The sequence below is a fragment of the Mastigoproctus giganteus genome, chromosome 6 (genome assembly GCF_048544385.1).
Source record: "Mastigoproctus giganteus isolate SK-2022 chromosome 6, ASM4854438v1, whole genome shotgun sequence".
Taxonomy (NCBI): domain Eukaryota; kingdom Metazoa; phylum Arthropoda; class Arachnida; order Uropygi; family Thelyphonidae; genus Mastigoproctus; species Mastigoproctus giganteus.
Window position 1 is genome coordinate 27,624,167 of NC_143580.1, and position 27,887 is coordinate 27,652,053.

At 36.1% G+C, this 27,887-nt stretch overlaps 1 protein-coding gene across 1 annotated transcript in view; it reads right to left on the minus strand.

Moving 5' to 3' along the window:
* Positions 1 to 27,887, minus strand: part of LOC150084110 (monocyte to macrophage differentiation factor 2-like) — a 113,815-nt gene that overhangs the window by 17,571 nt on the left and 68,357 nt on the right. Inside the window, exons 2-3 of the mRNA XM_090376121.1 lie at positions 23,286 to 23,367; positions 10,707 to 10,864 (exon numbers count right to left, since the gene is read on the minus strand). Of these exons, the coding sequence (XP_090232247.1) occupies positions 10,707 to 10,864; positions 23,286 to 23,367 (240 nt within the window). The remainder of the gene's footprint in view (positions 1 to 10,706; positions 10,865 to 23,285; positions 23,368 to 27,887) is intronic.

Sequence of the window (27,887 nt, forward strand, 5' to 3'; positions counted from 1 at the left end):
CAAAGTCCAATAAATCCTTCCTTTTACCCATCACGCTCAGAATTTAACTACCTACTGAATCACTGACACCTTATCTATGCTACGTAGGTCGACTAACTTCGTACTCGCGTACCTCACGTGGTCAACAAGTTACATTCAGTTTTCATAGGGGTGGTCATAATTCAGTGATCACTCAGTGTATAACTAATTAATTCAAAAATATATAACTATTTTTCTTCATTCTTCTGAGGATATTATGTGGGTTTTGTAATTTTAGCATATCAGTGATATAGTAGCAATATTTTATTAGTCATTTCCAAGTTACGTAAAACTCAACATACGTAAGAAGTCCTGGAACGTATCTCTTACATATGTCTCTTATCATGTCTCTCTTTTTATAATTAGGCTATTATTTCAGATGTAGCACCTCTCATCTGACTGAATATTAATATTAAAACTTTAAATTACATCAGAAGTTCCTAAACTTTTATACCTTTTGTCCACCCTTAAACATTTTATATATTTCACTCACCCTCGTTTTCCGGAACAAGTGCAAATAAACAGATGACATAAAATTTAGATATAGATACTTTTATACAATAATATATATTTCAAGACATTTAATCTCAAAGAGAGAAATAAAATATGCTTAATACCTGGATCAGTGGGATGGTCTATCCATATTTTGTTAAAAATAGCTTCATAAAAACCAAGTGTGACCTCTGAATTACACTAATTATATAAAATCATTAAAGGTTACTGGAAACTTTCTTATTAGATTCCTAAACCTTTAATATTCAATATCAGTATTAGTATTAGTGGAAAAATAATGCAAGGAAGTAAAACAAATAACGTCATCTGTTATATCACTTCATCTGCCCATTCATTCTAATAATCTGTCCAATCCTTTAAATTTCTCTCACAGGTAGCATGGTCACACTTACCTCTAATATGTTTAAAAAATTATAGTTCTTTGATTTTATAAACATAAAATTGCAACTTTTAAGGAACATTTGGTCAACATTTGTGCCCACTATCTTAAATTACAGGTCTCAAACAAGCTATATCTAATTTTGTATTTGTCAGATAACTGTAGTGATATTATTATCACTACAGTTATGTTATATTTAATTAATTCTAAGTTAAATTATATCTGTTATGTACATAGGATAAGTTCACATCTCTTTGTACACACTCCCAATACAAGTACAGAGGGTCCCCGGTATCCGAGTCCCCACAGTTACAAGGTTGCAAATAATACATAAAAAATATAATAGTATCTATGTACTTTGTTTTGACTTAAATTGAAGCTTCCCCCACTATACACTTGACTATTTCTATCCCATTCTTGCTGCGAGTGTCCTGCTGACACGACTCCCTCTATCTACAGCCAGTTTCTTGTTTACTGTTGCTTGTAATAGACAAATCTGACGTTTTCAATAATTTTTGCATTAAGTGAATTCTTAGTTTTCTTATTTTTATTAACCATGCGTTCAAAGTGAAGTGCTGATGATAAAACATCACAAAAAAAAAAAAATACAATGCAAGAGTTATGGTTTACATGTTAAATTAGAAGTTATATGTTGTTAAAAGAAGTGGAGTACAAGTAATCAATATTGTAAAACTGAAAAATAGTGTAACTTCAATAAACTTTACTTAACCTTACATTGTTCAACATATAGCAAAAAAATTCTAATAAAATCATTGTCTTAATTTTCAGTTCCTTCAATACATTTTTACTATGTATATGTACATAATACACATTATGAAAATTTGGTCCCCATTTTCAGTGGATTCATTTTAAGTGGAATTTTCTGGAATCAATTATCCTCAGATAATAAGGACCCCCCCTCCCCCGTATCAAGTTTTACAGTGTCTGTTCAATTTGACTGGTTAGCATAGTAAAATTGTCACTCATCATAATTTTTATGCCAATCCATATGTATAGGATGACTTTTCTCTTCCTTTTTAAATTCCAATTTGGTAAAAGGAAGTTAAACTGATAACTGAATACTAAAATTAATTTCGTAATATATAAATTTACATATATTAATAGTAGCATATCAATAATAGAAAAGTTTGTTAACTAGATAGCAAAACCAGCCAGAAAAAACATGGAGCAGCAAACAAGAATATATTTAAGCATGGAATAACATAAATTAACATTAACACCCATTAACATAAAATATTCTAAATAAATCCTGATATTTTAAGCTGGATGAAGGCTACTATTCCAAATTCATAAAATGTTTCTTCAGAGGGTGGAGAGCGAGAGAGGAAAGGAACTATAGAATTTTAACAGGGCTGAAATCTTCCCAAGGACTAATATAACATATGCTGGAAATTTGGAGTCAACCAAATATTTCCTTCTTGAGTAGAGCATCTAAAAAATATCATTTCTAGACGGTATATGAAGGGAGGTTGAAAAGTTTCTCATAGAGCAATGCTAGAAAGTTGTGAAAGCCCATTTATTTTTCAACAGTCTCCTCCATCCTCTTAAGTCAACACACTTTCCAGCACAATCCACTGGCTTTCGTAACCCATTCAAATAAAATTTAAAAGATTTTAACTCAAATAGTTTTAACTCTGATGGTGCATTTAACCAACATTTAACCAACCTTTCAAGTCCTGTCCTTTTTGAGATTTGGAAATAGAAAATAGTCCAATGGAGCCAAATCCGGTGAGTGGGATGGATGCTATAATAGCTCGAACCAACAGTCATGCAGTGTTGCCTGATGTGTGTGTGTGCTGGTGCACTGTGCCTCTTGAGCTTCAATTCCTCATGGATATGTCTCAGTAGGTTAAAATAACACTCGGCATTGATAGTGGCACCTCATTCCAGGAAATCATCCATGATCTTCTGCATCCCAAAAGATGGATGCCATGACTTTCCCGGCCAACTTCTGCACTCGAAACTTTTTAGAGGGGGGAAAAGAGGAACGCTTTCACTGTTTCGCTTGTTCTTTTGTTTCAGGGTCAAAGTGGTGCCCATATTTCATCCACAGTGACACACTGCCCCCAAAACAGCTCCATTAGCTTAAAATAGATGCACAGTCTCATTATCTCACTATTTCCCACTTCTGATCTACATTTGGTGCTTTAGGGACCCATCTCAAAGAAACCATTCCAAAAACATTCACCATAATATTGTGTTTGTTGTTGTTTGTTGTTTGGTTTTTAGGAGCATTAGCAACTAAGGCCATATTGCTCCGGGAATATGTGCTGGTCATTCCCTGACCTTTCCGTATTTGGTGGTGACGGGATCGAACCCCGGTCTAATCAAGAAGCGTGTGCTACGCACTGTTGCTCCTTCCCACCTGGCTACGGAGGCGCCTCCATAATATTGTGAGCTCGCTCATGGAAGATGATAAATATCGTCTCAATGTGCTTCAATGACACAAGAATCTTCATCACATGTTGAATGCAGCTGTATATAGTTTAATAACAAAGTCATTCATTATAACTTTTTTAATAATGGGATTCAAAAACTACCTGTGGATTTTTCAGGGTTTTTTTATTATTCCTTTTTTAACCCAAGCACAGTACTAAGTACTATAGGTTCTAATACCTCTCGTGTTTGGGGTTCACATAAAAAAAAAAAAAAAATTTTCATTTTCATGAAAATTCAAGTGTTGCAAAATATTAAAATTTATTTTAAAAAAATAATCACAGCAATTTTGGAAAAAAAGTTGATCGACTGAAAAATGCTTTAATGGAGCAAGAAAAAGGAATGAGAATATAAAAAACTAGATTAAAGCAGCTCGTCCATGGAAAAAATAACTGGGCATAAAGAACAAAAGGACAAGTTTTTTATTTTCATAGAATTGTAGCTAAGTTGTTTTGTCTGCCAGACCGGCCTGTAAAAACATGTTCTGCACTCATTTTAAATAGAAATAACATTCATTAAGGAACTGTAGCACTTCAATCCATAGCCTGATCTAGCTCAATATTTAGAAAATTCTTGGAGTCTTGTACCAAATTTCATGTTAGTAGGTTAACTTTTCCTAAAACAAGAATATACTGGCAAGGATGCACAAACAAATGTTCACAATAGAGTAACTTTGTGTTATGTGCATTTTGCTGAAAACATTTAGGAAACGATCTTGCAATTCTTGAATGCACAATGGCAGCCCGGAGATTGTGAGTGAGACTGAAAACAGCATCTTTGAGACAGGCACACACCAAGTTTTGAGCTTGTTTTGTGTGCCAGTCTTAACAGAAACCTGCTTTAGGTGAATCACTGTTTTTTGCATTTGTTATGTATACTAAAAATGACAGTTACAGTATAGCACATGAACACTGAATGTGGTTTTGTATCCCACTGATCTTCATGACATGGAGCAATTGATAACCCTAACTCCTCCTACCCGATGCTTTCCTCGCAGTAATTGGATGAGCCATTTCTGTATGTAATTTCATTTCCCAATTTAAAACCTGTGCCAAACAGGAGGGAGGTAATTATTTCCCAATTTTAGGCCACTGCCAAAGGGTGACTCATTTCCCCCTTTTGCAATGGTTTAATATCAGGGATCCCCCCCCCCGACTGGTTTTAAATCGGGAAATGAAATTACGTGTAGAAATAGATCATCCAGTAACTGCAAGAAAAGCAATCGAGTAGGAGGTGCTAAGTTTGATCATTAAGAATAACATATTCACCAGGGGCCATGTTTCAAAAAGCTGTCTGCTACATTCAGTGTCAACATGCTATACTATAACCAAAATGGCAAAATTTGAACAGCATGCAGACATTAAATTTAATTGAAAACTTGGAAAGTCAGCCATGGAAACAAACACATGAAATACTCATTACAGTTTATGGAAATGAGTATTTCACTCCTTTATAATCCCGGAAATGTTTCTGGGATTATAAAGGAGTGATTATGGAACATTATCTGTAGAGAGAAGAAAGAGTGATTGTCACTGTTTAAAGCCAGCAATTTGAAAGAAATTTGTGGTTTGTTCACATGTTTATGCCTGCAGCATGATAATGCCCATCCTCACATCACCCATTCTACAGGGAATCGGATAGAGGAGATGAAGTTTGAAGTATTATCCCATCCTCTACATTCATCAGACTTAATTACATGTGATTACCACATTTTCTGATCACTAAAAGATACATTAAGAAGGCATCACTACTCATTACATGAAGAAGTCAAGAAGGCAGTACATGAATGGCTTAAATACCAACTACAAATCCAGACAGCGCAACATTGAAGGATGTGTCACTTGACCATAAGGGGAACTACACTGAAGACTGACGTGTACAGTTTCCTTATTGTTCAAAATCTAAATAAAAGTTGTGAAATACAACTTTTATTTAATTTTTTTCAGTTTTCATTTGAATGACCTTTGTAAAATATTATAACAGAATTTAAAAATCAAAAGCTGCTCAAGTTTCAAGTTTGTACAACGTACAATCTGAATGACAGTGCTTGTTAGGTGTGATTAGGAACAATCTATGAGAGACATATTACAGAGTGTCATTATCAATGAATCATTCAATTGCATCATTTCACAATGAGAGGTCACATGCTGCTTTGTAGCAACAGCAAAGTTTTCTGTAGGTAATAACCAACAATTGTCACTTATTTTGCTTTATTGTTATTTCTGAAACTTTAGAAAAGTGCTTCAATGGATTCATTAAATTTATTGAGCATTTTTCATCAGTTCCTTGAACCTTGTTATAGCATAACAAGAGTTCAGTTGTAAACTGTTTTGTAGTTTCTTTGTTAAATTAAACTTATAGTTGAGCCAGCGAGAATCAAAGTGGTGTAAGCCAAATTTACATACTTTTTGAGTATCTTTGTGTTTTTAATACTTCATAACAGAAAAATGAAGAAATATGATGAAATCTCTTAGCAGCTCTCACTGTTATAATAAAAGAATTGAAATATCATAGAAGAGTACTAAGATTAAAAAAAGAAAAAACATTGAAATGCGCATTAAAAACATTGAAAAAAGTAAGCTGTATTTTAATACTTTTTGTTCATAGGTGCCCATTGTAGTAAAACCATACTTGAAACAATATGAATATTACCAACCTCAAATTTATTCAAAAATATTCCTTAATAGTAATTTAATACAATGTCAGTTTGGTTTACTAAACTTGTAAATTTTTAAAATTGTCTCTAGAAAATAATAACAGTAATGCAAAAACATAATTTCTTCAAACAATCAGAATAACTGCCATTTTCATGATGTAAACATAACCTTATACTGACTTCCACCACTCTTTCTGAACAGTTTCTAATTTTCATTCAATACAAAAATGTACTGCTCCCTGTAGTTGCTCATGGAACTAAAAAATTCACTCATTCACAAAATAAAAAGGAAGCAAGGTTAAAGAATATGTATGTGAGTGTAAGTAATTTTTTTACTTACACTCACATATGCTATCAATCGATAACTTTCACCATTTTGATTCTCACTGGCTCATTTATTATTTACTAAGATAGCATGTAAGGAGGTAAAAGAGAAATATTGCCATTACAGTTAACTGTTATGAATTTTACACACAAATTAGTGATGAAATTAAATTTAAAATATGCCTACATACATGACAGCATTAGCATTAGAAAGGGTACATGATGCAAGAAAGCAAGCTTATATAGCATCAAACAAAAAAAAAAAAAAAAAAAACCCTTATTTCACCCATCCTCTCACTCCAAATGTTTGTCAAATTCTGCCTTGAATCTATTTAAGCTATCAACTTCTACGACAGATGGAAGTTTGTTCCAGCAATCAACCACCCACTGGCTAAAGGCAAACTTCTGCACATCTATCCTACAACTGTCTTTCCTCAATTTGAATTTATGCCCTCTCAGGCAATTATCCTGAGCAAGAGGAAGAATCCCATCAGCACTGAGCATACTCAAACCATTCAAGGCTTTCTACACCTCAATCAGATCACCTCACAGGTGCCTAGTCTCCAGACACTGTAATTTGCAAAACTTAAGCCTTTCTTCGTAAGAGCAACCCTTTGTTCTGTTCACTAATAGTAGTAGTAGTAGTGGCATGTGATGCAAGAAAGCAAGTGTATGAGCTTATGCAGCATCAGCCAAATAAAAAAAAAATCACACCATTCCCTCCAAATGCCTGTCCAGTTCCTCCTTAAATTTATTTAACCTATCAACTTCCACAACGACAGATGGAAGTTTGTTCCAGCAATTAACCACCCGCTGGCTAAAGGCCAATATCCGCACATCTATTCTACATCTGTCTTTTCTTAATTTGAATTTACGCCCCCTTAGGTTCGTAATCTGAACAAGTGGAAGGATCCCATCAGAATTCAGGTTGCGCAATCCATTCAAGGCCTTATACACCTCCATCAGATCACCGCACAGGTGCCTAGTCTCCAACCACTGCAATTTGCAGAACTTAAGCCTCTCTTGGTAAGAGGATCCCTTCATTCCCCTCACCAATCTTGTTACCCTTCTCTGTACACGCTCAAGCAAATCTACATCCTTCCTAAAATGAGGCCTCCAGACCTGTATGCAGTACTCAAGGCGTGGCCTGACCATTGCCTTATTCAGAGGGATAATCACCTCCTTTTCCCTGCTAGCAAAATTCCTATATATCATTGACAAAACCCCATGACCTGCTTTGGCAGCCTGTCTGCATTGCTCAGAAAACTTCATATCTGACTGCACAATTACTCCCAGGTCTTTTTCATTTTCTACCACCTGAAGTGTAGTACCACACAGTTAGTACGTTTCTCTGGGGTTACTTCTACCCATATGCAGTACTTTGCATTTGTCAAGGTTAAACTTCAGATGCCACTTCTTAGCCCATCTGCCCAAATTATCTAAATCCTGTTGCAGTAGCACACTGCCATTACTGTCATTAACAACCCTGCCAACCTTTGTATCATCTGCAAACTTCAACACTAAGCCTGATATACTTTCATCAATATCATTGATAAATATACAAAACAACAGAGGACCCAACACTGAACCCTGAGGGACTCCACTAATAACATTAGTCCACAGAGAGCAGTGTCCATTGATTACCATTCTCTGTCTTCTCCCACTCAACCATCCCTTTATCCATAGCAGCAATTTGCCTCCAATGCCACACTGCTCCAATTTGTGCAGCAGTCTTCCATGTGCAAGAGTGTCGAAAGCCTTTCTAAGATCCAAATATATGATATCAAAATTATTCTTTGCATCCAGTTCCTTTGTAACCACATCATAGTATCCAATCAAATTGGTCAGACAAGACTTCCCCTTAACAACCCCATGCTGTGTCTGAGCTATAACTGAAGTCTTGTCTAGATGATCCTGCAATGCTTCTTTAACCAGTGCCTCCATTAATTTCCCTGGAACAGAAGTTAAACTAACAGGTCTGTAATTACCTGTGTTGCCCTTTGATTGTGGATTGGGGTCACATTTGCATATCTCCAGTCCATGGGTACCTCCCTTGAGTCCAAGGAAGCTCTCATAATTATGGCTAAGAGTTTGCTTACTTCCTTTGCCACCTCCTTTAATATAACTGGATAGATTCCATCCACCCCAGGTAACTTTCTTATGTTTACCTTCAACAATTTCTCCTCCACTTTACTCTCAGTTATTACAAGATTATCTAGCTTACTGCCAGATTTGAATACACCTCTGGCATTCTCCTCCCTGAATAACTCCTCATGTGTGAATGTAGATGCAAAATATTCATTTAGTTTGTTAGCTATGTGAGCAGGATCATCAACAGTTGAACCATCGATATCAAGTGGACCAATCTGATTCATCCCCTTCCTTCTAGAGTTTACATAAGTAAAGAACTCTTTGCTGTTTTTCTTTGCATCGTTTGCCAAAGATTTCTTGTAATCTGCCATCGCCTGCCTAACCTCCTTTGTAACTTTGTTACAGACCAGCTTATATCTATCACAGGCTTCTGTGTCACATGTTAATTTATATGTATCCCATGCATTTTTCTTCTCTGTCGCATGTCTAATTAGTTCATCTGACATCCATTTAGGCCTAAATCTTGAACAATATTTCTTTTTTGGTATGAAAAGCCTAGTAGCTTCCAAGATTAATTCTTTGAATGCTTCCCATTTTGAATTTGCTGTTGGTAACATCATCAGTTGGTCCCACCGTATAGAATTCACATACTATCTCAGATCAACGTAGTCACCTTTACGAAAGCAGAAACCCTTACCTTTACCCTTGATGGTAATTACCTCTTCAAGTAAATCCCACTTCAGCACACTGTGATCATTGACACCTAGTTCCTTTATCTGCAGATTCTTGATGCATGAAGAATCACTGCTGATAATCAGATCAAGAATATTACTCCCTCTAGTTGCCTCCCAACATGCTGTTGTAGAAAACAATCATCCAATAAATCCACACAAGCCTTGCTAGTGTGTGAGTGACCAAGCCACAAATTCCAGTCAATCTCTTGGAAATTATAATCCCCCATTATAAGACACTCTGATTTACTGGCCCACTCTATTTCTCTGCACAAATGCTCATTATACTCATCAGATTCATTTGGCCTATAACACACACCTACTCTCATTTTTCCTTTTCCAGTGCTTATGTCACACCAAACAGACTCAACTTTGCATTGTCCACCAACATCAATTGGATGTACTTCCTTAGATTTTATGTGTTTCTTAACTAACAGCATAACCCCTCCTCCCTTTCTGTCCTGTCTATCCTTTCTGTACACATTGTACTCCCCAAATTCCAGTTCTGTACTGCTTATGTCTGTGTGACACCATGTCTCTGATATCCCAACAATATCTGCCTTTGATGTCTTGACTAGCACTTCAAGCTCATCGAATTTATTAACTAATATTCCTAGCATTGGTGTACATGCAAGTATACATGCACCTCTTTCTACTCTTAGTCACCGTAACACAGCCCATGTATTTACTTGTTCCACTATGACTCCCAGCAGTCCTGGAAATCCCCATTGTCTTGCTTTCCAGGCTGCTGCTCAATTGCATTTCAATAGAAGATATTTCCTATAACTAAGAGTTAGGATAGCATTGTAACATAAATTTCAGAAAGACTAGTACTATTAGTGGCAAATTAATCAAGAGAGCAAGCTTATGTAGTATCAGTCAAAAAAAAAAAAAACACCTCCCCACATCACATATCCATCACTTTTGATAATTTGTCTAATCCTTCCTTAAATTTATTCACACTACCCACTTCCAGCAACACCAGATGGAAGTTTGTTCTAGTCCAACAATTAATTACTTGTTGGATGAAAGCAAATTTTTGCGTATCTATCCTGCAACCATCCTTCCTAAATTTAAATTTATGTCCCCTATGTTGTGTAATCCAAAAAAGAGTAGAGGCCAACAGCATTTACTTTACCTAGTCCATTTAAAGCCTTAAGCATTTCAACCAGGTTTCTCACAGGTGCTATTTTTCTAATGGTGCAATTTGCAGAACTAAAGTCTTTCTTGGTAAGAGTATACTTTTGTGCCTCCTGACTAATGTTGTTGCTATTCTTTGCATCCATTCCAACAGATCTACATCCTTCCTAAAATGAGGCTTTCAGAATTCTAGGTGTGGCCTAACTAAAATAACTAACAAATTTTACAAATAACTTATAATTTTTTTAAAATTTAAATCATGACATTGCAAGAAATAAAACAAGAAAGAAAAACATTATTACAAAGCGCTTATGACAATGAGATGTAAATAATTCCTTTACAGTTTAATTAATGCTGTTAATTTTCAAAAACAAATGAAATCTAATGAGATGCTTACCTATGACGACCCATATAAAAAACTAAATGGAACATAGTGGAAACAAGGAAAAGTAATACCAGGGAAGCACCATATATAAGTCCAATCAAATACTGAAATCTGCTGGAACACTGCCTCAGTAAGCTCATCATTCCAATAAGGCTTGGAACTATCCATATCTGTTATTAAGAAAAATAAAAGAAGGAATTTAAAAAAAAACCCTTTGTATTACATATGATGTTATACAGCATCTTTAGATGCTCACGTACGAAATGTGCATGCACAAGAAAAATAAAACAAGTAGATACAAAGGTAACTAGTCAATAACTAATCTCTAATGACACAGGCCCAACCATGAAATTATTGGCATTAGTAAAATAGGATGAAAATTTTTCCTACAACAAAGCTTTGAAAATTTGCGCACAATTTTTTTCTTTCAATGCTGAACTGTAGGACCCAAATACAGAGAATCAGCCCTCCCTCCACAGTTGGACCCTATTGACTAATAATACAGTAAACTTACTTTTTTTCAGACAAGCCATTTACTGATTTAATATGAATTTTAATAATATGAATACTGGAATAATATGAATAATTTTAATATGATCACCTAATAATATGAATTTTGGTTGTCTACAAAGTAAACATAAAATAATCAAAATAATCATAAGTATTAAATAAACTAAAATATTAATATAAATATAATAATACGCAGAAATATACAGTAGTGCCTCGACTTACAATAACATCGACATCTGATATTCTCAGGAACCGATATACCGTCCATATGATCTTTTATTTTAAGGACTGATGATATTTGTAGGAACCAATGGCTTTCCGATATAGCTGGAACGATACATGAGTGGAAATTTTCAGACGCATAGCGCACGGAACATCACCTGTACGATTGTTCTCAACCAATTAGCGTCTTTGTTATTGCTTAACAACATTATCATTCAACATGTGGAACATCACTCATACGATTGTTTCAGATCTATGATGATCTGAAACTTCAAGCTCCATCAACCAGTGGCAGTGTCTGTGCGCTTTAAAGACTTTAAAGCCAGCAGAGGCTGGTTTGAGCACTTCCAAAAGAAAGGGCAAATATCAAGTGTTGAAAGACATGGGGAGGCATCCAGTGCTGATAATAAAGCAGCTGAGACCTTTAAAACTGAATTTCAAGTGTTAGTTGATCAGGAGGGTTATCTTCCCCAGCAGGTTTTTAACATTTACGAAATTGGTCTCTTCTGGAAGCGAATGCCCAAGAACACGTACATCACTAAGGATGAGGCTAGTTTACCTGGGCATAAGCCTATGAAAGATAGGCTCACTCTTCTTTTGAGTGCCAATGCCGCTTGAGATTTTAAGCTGAAGCCTTTGCTTGTGTATCACTCTAATACCCCCATAGTATTTAAACAACAAAAGGTGAACAAATGCATGATGGGAGTATTTTGGAACATTAACAAGAAGGCCTGGGTTACAAGATATGTCTTCAATGAATGGGAGCTTGAAGTTTTCTGTCCTTCAGTGAAGAGTTATCTTGAGAAAAATAAGCTTCCTGTGAAGGCACTGCTCCTGCTGGATAATGTGCCAGGCCCTGATCCCAACCTTGTTCAATCTCTTCAGGTACAATTTGACTTTGTTCAAGTCAAGTTTTTGCCATCCAACACCACTCCTCTTCTTCAACCAAACCAGCAAGTGATTGCAAATGTCAAGAAAATCTACACCACGAAAATGTTTACAAGCTGCTTTGTAGCGGCCTCTGGTGAAAATGCTCTTACCCTCAAAGATTTCTGGAGGCCGAAATTCAACAGGTAAGCGAACCTTTACTCATTATTATGACAACCTGTTCCTGTGGACTGGAGTTCCCCAATTTGCAAAGTGAGATCAATGGGTGACATGAGAAATTACAAACCTGTTAGCTTGACATCTGTTCCAAGGAAAATAATGGAGTCGTTGGTTAAAGAAGTAATGGAGGATCACCTAGACAGAAATGCAGTTATACTGCAGTCACAGCATGGATTTGGTAGGGATGATCCAGTGGCAGCTCATGATGCTAATGTTTGAGGGTGCTACGTCTTAAAGTTACATTAAATCGCCTTGGTTATTACTGTGTATGCACACATACACAGTAATAATAATAATAAGCAAGTTAAAAATACTACAAAACATTAACCAGACATTTACCATTAACAGACTTGAACTTTTATTTAAAAACAAAATCCATTCTTCGGTTTTTATTTATTGAAAAGAGATTAATAACTTTTTCATTCAAGTTTGGTGCACTGTTGACCAAGCTTTTCTCTATTGAAAGCATTGCTTGAGCATTTAGCCATTCCTGATTCATAGTACTCCTTAAAAATGTTTTTATTCTTTTTAATGTCGAATGGCAGCATTCAGGCTCTGAAGTAGTCATTGGGATGACTACTTCAGAGAACTTTCAGAACTTTCATGAGTTTTGTAAGTTCACCAAAAACTTCAGGTAGATTATTTTCTGAGATAAATTTCAGCAAGTCAGTTAATTTGCAATAATTGTGTAGATCATGTCTGCTATAGAAAACTTGTAATTCCGTAAGAAGTTTTTCTCTTTCAATCATGGGATATGCCTCAGTATTCGCCCATACCTCTTTCATGATTTTCATACGAAAAATAACAAAGTTCTCCTTGTTAAATAATTTATCAGCAATTACTTGCTTTGTAAAAGAATATCTCTCACCCATGTCAACACTTATATAGTCACATACTTCCTTTGCTTCAATCATGAGTGTTTTTGAAGGATTTTCACAGTACATTGAATTCCTGATTTTTAGAATGGCATTCTTAAAGTTTCCTATATATTCATATATTTTAACTGCCTCAATTTCTTGAGATTGCATTTGATTATAAATAATTTCCATGTGAGGCATTATCTGATGGAAAAGTTCTAACCAGAACTCGAATTTTCCATTACTCAAGATGTGCAAAATTCCAGTTGCTTCTGAAATCGTCTTATCTCCATTTGCTGTTGCTTGTAGTTCCTCCATGCACTTTTTTAAGGATTCAAAATATTCAATATACGCACCGTGAACAGCGTTCACGGTGCGTATATTGAAGTTCCATCTTGTAGGGAAGGTCGGGCAACACGGCTGTCCATATGCTTTCTGAGAACAGAGAGACACTGTGGTGATCTCGAGAGAAATGTTGGTATCGACATGAAGTTCGAAAAGAATATTCTTAAATTTTGGGTATTACTTGCTGCATTTCTCATCATCAGATTCAGTTGGTGTGCATAGCAGTGAATAAAATGGTGCATTTTTGTACACTTCTTTTATTTTAGCCTGAACTCCCCCCCTTTCTAGCCTTTCATCACACTTGCGACATCAAACGTCTGAGCAACCAGTTTTTGAGTATTTCCTTCGAGGATTATGTCTAACTGACATAGAATGCACTTCGATATTCCGTGTGCCGTTTGGTTTTCTGGAGTGAAAAAAACCCCAAAAACACTGAAAAAAATGTCTCCATTCAGTTTATATCTCAGAACAATTACCATTTGTATATGTTCTGAAACATCTGTTGTGTCATCAGCAGCCATAACAGCTACGAATGAAGCTTCTTTAATTTCACTTTTTATTTCATTCCGTCATATTTGCAGCAACAAGTCAAGAATATCTGGTGAGTATGGGCTTGGCAAACCCAGGGTCCTGAGCTGGATATCATCATTCTTCTCTTTCTTGGTGATGCCTTTCTACTTCTCTCTGTCTCTCTCTCTCTCTCTCTCTCTCACACACACACACACACACACACACACACACACACACACACACACACACACACACACACACACACACACACACACACACGGGGGGTAACGTGGGAATTTTTTTTTTTTGGCTGGTGCAGCATAAGCCTCAGGCTTCCTTGTACCATATGGCTAATAATAATAATAATAATAATAATAATAATATCATTCTGAATAGTTTTTGAAATGCCTTTAAATGCTGCATTACTTTCTAAATGGTTCTTTAAATAGGAATCTAATGTACAGGCGAAATTTATTAATCCTCTGAATACTCTGGGATTTTTAGATTGTCTTTTTCGTCATGTCCATGTAAAGGAATTTCAAACTGTCCACAAAATTTAATGCAGTCTATTATTTTAGATAATAGACTGCATTAAAACTTAGACTGCAAACATAACCTTTCTGTTATGTTTGCAGATCGAAAGCCTATAGGCCTCACTGTGTTCTTTAATATTTACGCTTCCTAAAAGTGATAGTGAAATCACATTATGAATATGTTTCTTTGAACTCTCATGTTTTAGAGTTTTTCCTTTCATTCTGTTTATGTCTGTAAAGCCACTTTTTGTCCATGTTAAGTAACCTCTGAACAGTAAACATGAAAAACAAAACAATGCATTTTTAACTTGACAACCACAAAGTCAACTTTTCCTTTGGTACCATTCAGTACCAAAGGTGGTGCTGCAGTGCCTATAGACGAGCCACCCCTGGGGTGATCTTGTCTAATCAATCTAACTGAATACTATGAAACAGTAACAAAGAAACTGGATGCAAAAAATAATTCTGACATCATATATACTTAGATTTCAGAAAAGATTTTGATACTGTTACACATAAAATACTGCTACACAAATTGAAACAGTATGGCATTAAGGATATGTTACTGCTATGGATAATGGGATGGTTGAGTGGAAGAAGAAAGAGAGTGGTTAGTTATCAATGGGCACTGCTCATCTTGGATTAATGTTATTTGCTACATCGCCCACGTGCTGTTCTTTTTCCACTACCCACAGCATAGTGGGTAGTGGAGAATGAAAAAGATTGGGGGTAACTGTACAGTAAGGCATGAAGTTCTCTGAACAGTGCAGAGCTGCTTATGCAGTTTTGTCAATGATATACACAACTTTTTTACCAGCAGGAATAATGAGATGATTATCCTGTTGCATAAAGCAATAGTTAGGGCACATCTTGGAGCAGAATGGTAATAAGGGTAAGTTGCTACAATGGATAAAAGGATGGTTAAGTGCGAGAAGACAGAGGGTAGTAATCAATGGGTGCTGCCTCTTCTTGGACTAATGTTATTAGTGGAGTCCCACAGGGTTCGGTGTTGGGTCCACTGTTGTTTTGTATATTTATCAATGATATTGATGAAGGTATATCAGGCTTAGTGTCGAAGTTCGCAGATGATACAAAGGTTGGCAGGGTTGTTAATGACAGTAATGGCAGTGTGCTACTGCAACAGGATCTAGATAATTTGGGCAGATGGGCTAAGAAGTGGCAACTGAAGTTTAACCTTGACAAATGCAAAGTACTGCATATGGGTAGAAGTAACCCCAGAGAAACGTACCAACTGTGTGGTACTACACTTAAGGTGGTAGAAAATGAAAAAGACATGGGAGTAATTGTGCAAGCAGATATGAAGTTTTCTGAGCATTGCAGACAAGTTGCCAGGGCAGGTCATGGGGTTTTGTCAATGATATATAGGAATTTTGCTAGCAGGGAAAAGGAGGTGATTATCCCTCTGTATAAGGCAATGGTCAGGCCATGCCTTGAGTACTGCGTACAGGTCTGGAGGCCTCATTTTAGGAAGGATGTAGATTTACTTGAGCGTGTACAGAGAAGGGCAACAAGATTAGTGAGGGGAATGAAGGGATCCTCTTATCAAGAGAGGCTTAAGTTCTGCAAATTGCAGTGGCTGGAGACTAGGCACCTGCGCGGTGATCTGATTGAGGTGTATAAGGCCTTGAATGGGTTCAGCACGCTGAATTCTGATGGGATCCTTCCACTTGTTCAGATTACGAACCTAAGGGGGCATAAATTCAAATTAAGAAAAGACAGATGTAGATTGGATGTGCGGAAATTTGCCTTTAGCCAGCGGGTGGTTAATTGCTGGAACAAACTTCCATCTGTCGTTGTGGATGTTGATAGGTTGAATAAATTTAAGGAGGAACTGGACAGGCATTTGGAGAGAATGGTGCGATTTTTTTTTTGGCTGATACTGCATAAGCTCATACATTTGCTTTCTTGCATCACATGCCACTACTACTACTACTACTACTACTATCTTGAGTGCTGCATATAGATCTGGAAGCCTCATTTTAAGGATGTGGACCTGTTGGAATAGGTGCATTGAAGAGCAATGAAATTAGTGAAGGGAATAAAAGGGTATTCTACCAAGAAAGACTTCATTTCAGCAAATTGACGCATCTGGACACTATGCATCTGTGAGAAGATCTGATTGAAGTGTTTAAGGCTTTGAATGTATTGAGTAAGCTAAATGCTGATGACTTCCTTATTCTTCCTCAAACAATGCACAGACACACAAAGGGGCACAAATTTAAATGAAGAAGGACAGTTGCAATGAAAACTTATTAAACAACTTATTAGAGAGGATAGGCAGGTTATATGGAATTTTTTTTTTTTTTTTTTTTTTTGGCTGATTGTATAAGCTTGCTTCCTATTATCATTTGCCATTGAAATAAGTGCCTTCCAGTGCAGCCTCCAAGTTCAGATTGTTATTAAGAAAATCACTCATTATTTTATAGACACACGCCATATATATAAATATCTAAATATTTTTATATTGGCAGTTTATTATTTAAAAAAAAAAAAAAAAAATGTTTATCACATTAACAACCAAAACAGAAGAATACCTGGAAACACTATGTAATGTATTCTTTATTATTCTTTCTGTTTAACAATTTTTTCTTGAAGTAAGTCAAGTCCCATTATTCTATTCTTCCTTCGGCAAAAAAGTCGAAATCCAATCCTATTTGGAATATCAACTCATTATTTCTACAGCACACGTTTACATACACACTTTTAACCATAAACTTTTGATGAAACATATGTATATTTATGAGTATGAATATGTTGTTATATCTAAGTTATACTGTTACACTGTTATGTATACTGCACAGTTAGAGCAGTGGGTGGCAAAACTAAAAATCCTGTGGGGAGGAGGAGGCATTAGTTTCATATTTCTTCCATTAAGTATGGCATCCATATCTTGAAGTTTTGCATGGCTTTTTTGCTTGAATGTTTTCATAGCTGAAACACAGACTTGCATAGTTAAGAAGTTGAGAAGGGTAACAAAATATATACTGTTGCACATGGAAGACTACTGTACAAATTGGAGCAGTATGGCATTAAAGACAAGTTGCTACAATGGATAAAAAAGGATGGTTGAGTGGGAGAACACAGAGAGTGGTAATCAATGGACACTGCTCTTTGTGGACTAATGTTATTAGTGGTGTCCCCCAGGGTTCGGTGTTGGGCCCACCGTTTTGTATATTTATCAATGATATTGATGAAGGTATATCAAGCTTAATGTCAAAGTTTGCAGATGATACAAAGGTTGGAAGGGTTGTTAATAACAGTAATGACAGTGTGCTGCTGCAACAGGATCTGGAAAAGTTGGGCAGATGGGCTGAGAAGTGGCAACTAAGGTTTAACATTGACAAATGCAAAGTATTGCACATGGGTAGCAGTAACCCAAGAGAAACGTACTAACTCTGTGGTACTACACTCAGGGAGGTGGAGAATGAAAAAGACCTGGGGGTAATTGCGCAGTCAGATATGAAGTTCTCTGAGCAGTCCAGATGAGCTGCCAGAGCAGGTCATGGAGTTTTGTCAATGATGTATAGGAATTTTGCGAGCAGGGATAAGGAGGTGATTATTCCCTTGTATAAGGCAATGGTTAGGCCACACCCTGAGTACTGTGTACAGGACTGGAAGCCTCATTTTAGGAAGGATGTAGAGTTGCTAGAGCAAGTATAGAGAAGGCGACAAGACTGGTGAGGGGAACAAAGGGGTTCTCTTACGAAGAAAGGCTTAAGTTCTGCACAAATTGCAGCATCTGGAGACTAGGCACCTGTGAGGTGATCAAGGCCTTGAATTGACTGAGCAGGCTCAATGCTGATCAGATTCTTCCTCTTGCTCAGATTACAAATCTGAGAGGGCATAAACTGAAATTGAGGAAAGACAGTTGTTGAATAGATGTGCAGAAATTTGCCTTTGGCCAGCAGGTAGCTGATTGCGGGAACAAAATTCCATCTGTCATTGTGGAAGTTAATAGCTTAAATAAATTCAAGGAAGAAGTGGACAAACTTTTGAAGCAAATGGATGGGTGAAATGGTAAGGTTTTTTTTTTTTTTTTTTGGTTTTTTTTGGCTGATGCTGTATAAGCTTGCTTTCTTGCATCATATGCCTCTACTAATGCTAAAGCTAAAATACTCAAAACTCTTCAGGAAATGCAAAGAGAGAAAAATCATGAAATTTAACTTCAAGCATGTTGCAAAACATGTTATTTTGTTTGAAAATAACTCAATATGTTCTTTTGCAAGACTAAATTTGATACACTGTTCAAGAGATCTGTAAAAGAATTGTAGAGCGCAACCACCCACTCGTCTTTATTGCAAAAGCAGACAGAAAGTAACTAATGAAAGCAAGACTGTAGAGCAGACAAGTGTATAATACCTAATTCTTTTGGAAGTTGGACTTCTTTCAACATCATGTTCATCTATCTTCCTTTTCTTTACTACAAACTTGTCCATTGAAATACAATTAAAACATAAAATCAAGAATAGTCAGAAAAATCGAAGCATTACATTAGACACCTGTCTCTAACACACCACATGTGAATGAGTTGTTGTTTTGGTGTTTATTGGCAGACTGACAATGGAGATTGTAGTGTGCCTATGGGAATGAGAGTTGTCTAATAATAAAGAAATTTTTATCATATTTTTTTGGAATTTTCAAGGTGTCAGTCCCACACACACATGCAATTGAAACTTAGATGCTCACATGGGATCTGACAGACACAATGTGAATATTTGTATTTTTGTCATCTGTTTGCATTTTACTGGCAAAATCAAAGCATTATGGCAAGATTAGACACCTGTCACTGGCGTCTCACAGACATTATGTGGAAATTCCCTAGAAAAAAGGTGTATGCTTTTGCTCATGTGGAAAACTGTTAAACATAAACAAAAATTTTATGTCTCATAAATCATAAGATATCAAAATGAAAACAGTAAATACTTATAACCAGTTAGAGAATATTGGTGGGAAAGGTACAGGGGAGGATCTGAATTTATTTCAAGATTTTAAAAAAATAACAGAAAAAATTTAAAAAAGTGGCATCTATCAGATGCCATGTAGGAAGAGGAAATTTAATAATTCAATATGCATGCAGTAATGATAGATTTATAAACAAAAGAAAAAAGAGTGGGTGATGAACAGAACCCTGAGAAGGTTACTATGGAAACTAACCACCAAAATGCAAATAACAGAAGATAAACAAGAGGAAGAGAGTTTGCTTAGAAGGTTTTCATGAAAAAAAAGTCAAACATTTTTGAAATGTTTAAAGCATCAGATTTACTTCTGACTTTTACATGTAGTTTATCTAAAGATGAGTTCAGCAAGCCAAGTGAACTTCATTACAAAATTCTCTTGGAATGTCACACAAATGAAAAAGTCCAAGAGACTGTAAGTCTGGTATACTGAACTTTTTCATTTGATTGACAACAAATCAAAAACATAACAAACAACAACAGCAAATATTTCTCAAGGTAATCATCATTTTCAATGAAAAATGAAGGGATACATAATCAAACCAAGCCAGTCTAATGAGATAATTAGGATACCTTGTGATATTAGAACCAAAGACTAAGAACATTAATGAGTTAAGTGTATTCAGGTTAAAGTGTGCGTGCATGCATGTAACAATCAATATCCCAGTTAACCATTTAACATACTCAATTTCTTTCTGGTGAATTTCTTTTATATGCTTGAACAACAAATGACTGTTAATACGTATTCCTTAATTTTTCAGTGAAAATGACAATTATCTTGGGAAATAAATATATATTTTGTATTTTGCTGTTGATTGATAATACACCAGGCTATACCACAGCACCAAAAGCGAAATGATTTAATGTTTCGTACATGCATTGATTAAGTACACGATAGTAAGTACATGCAATTACCCCCCCCCCCCACGAAACTGGATGGTATCATAATCAACATGGTGAACAAAGAGACCTAGGAGTAATCATAGTCTGACATGAAGTTTTCTGGGCAATGCAGTGAGACCTAGGACAGATCATGGGGTTCTATCCATGATGTACAGGAATTTTGACAGTATGGACAGGAGGTAATTATCCTGTTGTATAAGACAATGGTTAAGCCACACCTTGAGTACTGTATACATGCCTAGAAGATTCATTTTAGAAAGGATGTGGATCTCTTGGAATGGATGCAGAGAAGAGCAACAAGATTAGTCAAGAAAATATAGTTATAGCTCAGACACAGCATGGTTTTGTTAAGGGGAAGTCTTGCCTGACCAACTTGATTGGATACTATGATGCAGTCACAAAAGAACTGGATGCAGGGAATAACTTTGATATTATATACTTGGATCTTAGAAAGGCTTTTGATACTGTTGCACATGGAAGACTGCTACACAAATTGGAGCAGTGTGACATTGGAGGCAAATTGCTGCTATGGATAAAGGGGTGGTTGAGGGGGAGAAGACAGAGAGTGGTAATCAATGGACACTGCTCATCGTGGACTGATGTTATTAGTGGAGTCCCTCAGGGCTCAGTGTTGGGTCCATTATTGTTTTCTGTATTTATAAATGATATTGATGATGGTATATCGGGCTTAATGTCCAAGTTTGCAGACGATACAAAGGTTGGCAGGGTTGTCAAGGACACTACTGACACTATGCTGCTGCAACAGGATCTGGAAAGGTTGAGCAGATGGGCTGAGAGGTGGCAAATGAAGTTTAACATTGACAAATGTAAAGTACTACGCATGGGAAACAGCAACCCCAGAGCAACGTATCAACTCTGTGGTACTACACTGACAGTGGTAGAGAATGAAAGGGACTTGGGGGTGGTTGTGCAGGCAGATATGAAGTTCTCTGAGCAGTGCAGACGGGCTGCAAGAGTAGCTCATGGAGTATTGTCAATGATATACAGGAATTTTTCCAGCAGGGATAAGGAGGTGATTATTCCATTGTATAAGGCGATGGTCAGGCCACACCTAGAGTACTGTATACAGGTCTGGAGGCCTCATTTCAAGAAGGATGTAGAGCTGCTGGAACGAGTACAGAGAAGGGCAACAAGATTAGTGAATGGAACAAAGGGGTGCTCTTACGAAGAAAGGCTTAAGTTTTGCAAATTACAGTGTCTGGAGACTAGGCACCAGCGAGGTGATCTGATAGAGGTGTATAAAGCCTTGAATGGTTTAAGCATGCTCAATGCTGATGGTATTCTTCCTCTAGCTCAGAAAAATCACCTGAGAGGGCATAAATTCAAATTGAGGAAAGACAGATGTAGGATAGACGTGCAGAAATTTGCCTTTAGCCAGCGGGTGGTTGGTTGGTGGAACAGACTTCCATCCCTTGTGGTGGAGGTTGATAGCCTAAATAAGTTTAACGCTCAGCTGGACAGGTATTTTGAACGAACAGAGGGGTGAAGTGGAAGTGGGTTTCTTTTTTTTTTTTTTGGCTGATGCTGCATAAGCTTGCTTTCTTGCATCAAATGCCTCTACTAATGCTAATGCTAAAATAAAAGGGTATTTTTACCATGAAAGGCTTCAGTTCTGCAAATTGCAGCATTTAGAAACTTGGCACCTGTGAGGAGACATGATTAAGGCTTTAAATGAATTTGGTAAACTAAATGATGACATCCTTACTCTTTCTTGGATAAAACACAATAAGGGGACATAAACTGAAACCGAATAAGTTAGTTAATGTATACAGTGTGTTACATTTCAAGTACATTTTTGTGATTAATAGAAATGAAAAGTAAATAATTATCTTGTTACTAATTGATTAACTAAACTTATATAAAAGTAATTGTTTTCTCTTCACTGCACATAACTCCCAAAATAATATTCACTTCACATTTTGTACTACTTTATAATCACATCGCATAAAAATGCAACACATATTTTGGGCACTGTGATTCAATAAACTGAACAATCAGAATGTATTGTTAACACTTTCATAATGAAATTTTATTTCTTCCTGGATTTTAATAACAATTACGATATAAACATTTGTAATGTTTCTGCTGTGATTAACATAATAAGCAAACAGTAATAATTCATGATTTATGTATTTAGTAAACTGATAAAAAAAAAAAACCAAACAAACAGAAAGTAATAACTTTTATTCATGAAGCAAGAGCATTTCATTTCTGCACACCCATATTGCTCATTCATTCCTCCATTCAATGTATGGAAACTAACATAAGAACTAGTGCTTTAGATATGAATGTATGAAGAAAAATATATAATAGTTGCCAGATTTTTATTGGTTCAATTTTAATGAAATTTAGGATGGCGTGACATATCTTCCTAAAAGAGCTGATTATAAAATTTCTTTAAAATCCATCCACTAGGAATCAAGTTATCATGTGCGGATAAGACTGATGGTCTTGATGAAGATAATAAATGCTAATGTGCCTAATAAATTACTCAATTGGTAATATCAATAAATATTATCTATCTAGAACCACTTGTGGTATAATATGCATATAAACCCAGGTTTAAATGAATAAGCTTTTAATAATCTAAAGACAAATTTCTCTTACTCCATGTGTGATAACATTTGCAACATGTTCTGCTTCTGTTGGGATATATGCCTCATTTCCAACAGCACAGGGGTTCATATACCTATTTTCAAAAAGAAAGTTAAGCTAAAAATATATAATTCATTTCAAAAGAATAATGCAATCATTTAACTTTATATTAAAGTATGAAACAAGTTATTTTTAATTCTATATATATTTACATACAGTAAATAAGAATAACTGTCATGGTAATCAATGTGAAAAGCTCTGATTTTGTAGAGAAGGCAATATCAGTAATAAAATACATTTTGATAATTGTACTTTGATACATACTTTTCTGTGATAGACACTCACTTGTGCATCAGGCAACACATTGGTAATCCCCCCGGAGAAATGCACTGTCCCACAGGAGATGGTTATTGTTGATAACTCTATTGCCGGGGAAATGGGAAATATATTGTGCAAAAAGATTAGGTGAATAGGTTTTCCAGGGGCAAAAGTATATGACATTATAGAGTAGATATCATCTTTTAAGGGCATGAAAGGTGATACTGTTGTACATGTTGGCACTAATAATATTAAAAGTAGGAGAGTTGAAGAATTACTTAACAAGTCAGAACAATGTTAGGAAAAAGTCATCACTTAAGATTAAAATTTAAAGTGTCACAATTCTTCCCAGAGCGTGTACAGGATGGTGTACAAATTGAGAGCCTTGTCAACGAGTTCGGCTCTGGAGAGACTGTGCAAGGCTTATGTGGTAGAATTTTTCTCAGTATGATCCGTGCTTGTTAACAGGAGAGACTGTTTTTACAGCGATGTGAAACACTTAAATAGAAAGGGTGCAAGAATATTTGCTGATGCTATAGAGGCAGTGATTATGCGGGTTGGAAAACAGCTAGCTTTCTTAGAGGGATAAACAGATTAACAAGAGCCGGAGGCAAAGAGAAAAGTTATTCTTGCACTGCTTCTTCTGAAACATGCAGTCGCCTGGAAAGAAAGGTGTCAGGGACTTCATGCACTGCTGTGGGTCATCATGGAACAAGTAGATACATGGATTGTGTTAAGCTAAGGGTAAGAACAGGTGCATGTAAACTAATCTTAGGAGCATTGTAAATAAATTTGATGAATCTGAAGTACTGGTCAAGTCATCAGATGCTGAAATTAGGGATATTGGAGACATGGTGCCACAATGTGCCACAATTGGAGACATCGTGCCACAGCCGACCGGGCTAGCCAGGTAGGTAAAGTGCATGCCTGGCAACCCAAAGGTCACGGGTTCGATTCCCACCTCGGGCTTGGATCACAGTAAAATGCAAAAACTTTGGGAGGTGCCTTATGGCCATAGAAGCTGATGCGCCAACAACAAGAAAAAAAAAAAAAAACATGGTGCCACAATGAGAAATGGGATGCAGAGTTTGAACATGGAAAGTACAATACGTATAAAAAAGATATAGTGTATAGTGTTTCATGCCAGGCAGCACCGGAGGTTCCCCCCAACTCCGCATAGTAACTCTGTGATAAACACATGACTCCGTAAATGCCAGATAGTGTGAGTTGGTGAGTATTTGTGTAAGGTTGTGTTGGTCTGTTGTTCATCTGACCTCTTAACCTAGTGGCCTGTGGAACACCACCGACCACTAGTTACCATCCATCGCCATAGGGAGGCAGACTGGGTCAGTAGGGAGAAATAGATTCTGGCAGGGCAAACCCTGCCATTGCCTAAGCTACTAAGGAGATAGTATGAGTGTGAGATGAAAGAGGGAGGAGACAGATGGGAACAACAGCTGAGTTGCCCACCTGAATGGAAGGGGGGTGACACTAGGGACCCCTGAGGGAGAAGGCCCATCCTCACCCCAGGGAGGGGGATTGTAAGGATGTGGTGGTATCAGCCACCAGGTGAAAGGTTGGGTAGGAACCACCCAAGTTGGGAGCAGGGAAAGTACAGAATCCCTCTAGGGTGGGGGAGAGAAAGGACATAAGGAAAGAGATCCTTATGGTTGACGTTGTCCACTCAGGACGAAGTGATTCCACACTGATCAGGGCCAGCGAGATAGTCAGTGTCAGCATCCGACAGCATGCCGACTAAGAAAACAAACAGCATGGCATCAGCAGGGATGGTCCAGAATAGCCTAGGGGTCCCTTTGGCCATCAGTCTTGTCTGTTAATGGGAGCTGAAAGAATGTACAATTTGTTCCATTCACACATCTTTTATACTTTTTATATTTTTATACTTTTTACAATTTTCTTATTTTTTATATAGTGCCTTTTTATATATTTTTATAAATTTCATAATTTTTCTTTTAATATATATGTACAATAAAAATTTGTGTGTGTGTGTGTATATATATATATATATATATAAACAATAGGGAGGAATATAAAAGTTATTAGCCAGATCAGATTAATGCCATCAATAGCAGATTGTACATTACATCAGTCTGTAATCTAGTTATTATAGTTAAAGCACAATAAGTACTATACAGATGCTGAACATGTATATGAACACAACAGTATACAGCTTACAGTAGGCCATAAGGCCAAAATAACTTATAAAGACTAAAATAACCCATGTAGGCCTACAAGGCCAAACCCTGGAAATAAACATATAATTAGTAATAAAATATAAATATATAATACAATGATGATTATGTAGTTAACTATTGGTGTAGAGATACATTGAAAGGGACTTTTTCAAGGGCTAACCCTCTCAATATATCCTACCAATAATTAACAGAGATATCTGTTTCTGATTGCCATCTGCATGTTTATCAGTGTCCAAATCTTAAACTTAATTTTGTTATAATTTAGTAGCAAACAGGCAAGATAACATTTAGCCCAACAGATACCTTCGAAACAAATATATAGAAAAAGGAAAAAAGAAGGCCAACTATAATTTTCAATTTCTGTTGTGGTATTATATTTTTTTTTATTTATACAAAAGCAAGCTATAGCTAACATAAGGAGAAAGGAAGTAGGGATAGAAAGGAAGTAGGACCTCAATTTCCCTCGAATTACTCTAATAGATCTTGAGGTATGAAAAATTAGGGTTAGATAGTAAAAAGTGAAAAGTAAAGAAAAATGCATTTATATAATTGTACATGGGATTTAACTGGGAGCGTAACTGCCTGACCCTTTAGTAAGAACCCCAGGGGCTCACATCTGGTGAGTATGGGCTTGGCAAACCCAGGGTCCTGAGCTGGATATCATCATTCTTCCCTTTCTATTTCTTGGTGATTCCTTTCTACTTCTCTCTCTCAGGGTAACTCGGGGATTTTTTTTTTTTTTTTTTTTGGCTGGTGCAGCATAAGCCTCAAGCTTCCTTGCACCATATGGCTAATAATAATAATAATAATAATAAGGGATCCTGGTATTTCTATAAGAGGACACCTTATGGTGTTAAATAAATAAAGATAATGATGAAATATAGAATAATATAGAAAATTAGAGGAATGGCTAATTCCTAATACCCAATTACTAGCTGATTTATCATAAATTATCCCATTACACAAAATGGTATATGTTCTATACTGAACAGATAATAAAATAAAATAAAGAATAGATAATTTAGAATGACCAATAAATAAGTCAGTAGTTAACAACTGCTTACCACATTGAACTGTTCTACATGAAAGAATGAAAAAGTTGGGCACATGTTACTAGCATTCCTTTCTCCTTATGTTAGCTATAGCTTGCTTTTGTATAAATAAAAAAAATATATAATACCACAACAGAAATTGAAAATTATAGTTGGCCTTCTTTTTTCCTTTTTCTATATATTCGTTTCGAAGGTATCTGTTGGGCTAAATGTTATCTTGCCTGTTTGCTACTAAATTATAACAAAATTAAGTTTAAGATTTGGACACTGATAAACAGGCAGATGGCAATCAGAAACAGATAGATATTGAAAAAGTCCCTTTCAATGTATCTCTACACCAATAGTTAACTACATAATTATCATTGTATTATATATTTATATTTTATTACTAATTATATGTTTATTTCCAGGGTTTGGCCTTGTAGGCCTACATGGGCTATTTTGGTCTTTATAAGTTATTTTGGCTTATGGCCTACTGTAAGCTGTATACTGTTGTGTTCATATACACGTTCAGCATCTGTATAGTACTTATTGTGCTTTTACTATAATAACTATATATATATATATATATATATATATATATTTTTTTTTTTTTTTTTTTTTTATCAAGCATCCATCATTCTCACTCACACCAGGGGAGTATGTAATAAAAACTTCAAAAATTTTTATGAAAAAAACTCACAATATTTAAATAACTTATATTCTTAATAACAGAAGTAATGAAATAATTAAGCAGCAGGTTAAATTATTTAAACACACAAGTATTCCATATATGTCTGGCAGCTTACTATATCTATTCAGCTGCATGCAACCCTGGCTGCATGTCAAGTCCAGTCCCATAGTCAATTCAGAGTAAGTCAAGTCATGTAAGGGCTCCAAGGAGTTGTTCATATAGGGGAAAGGAGCTGTGCTATATACTTTTGTCAGTATGGTGGAATCACTCATGGTGCTATTTCATATAGATTTTCTACTGGCAAATTATAAAGGGATTCTTGGGTTGGCTGCTTTAGAGAGTTCTGGAGTTTACT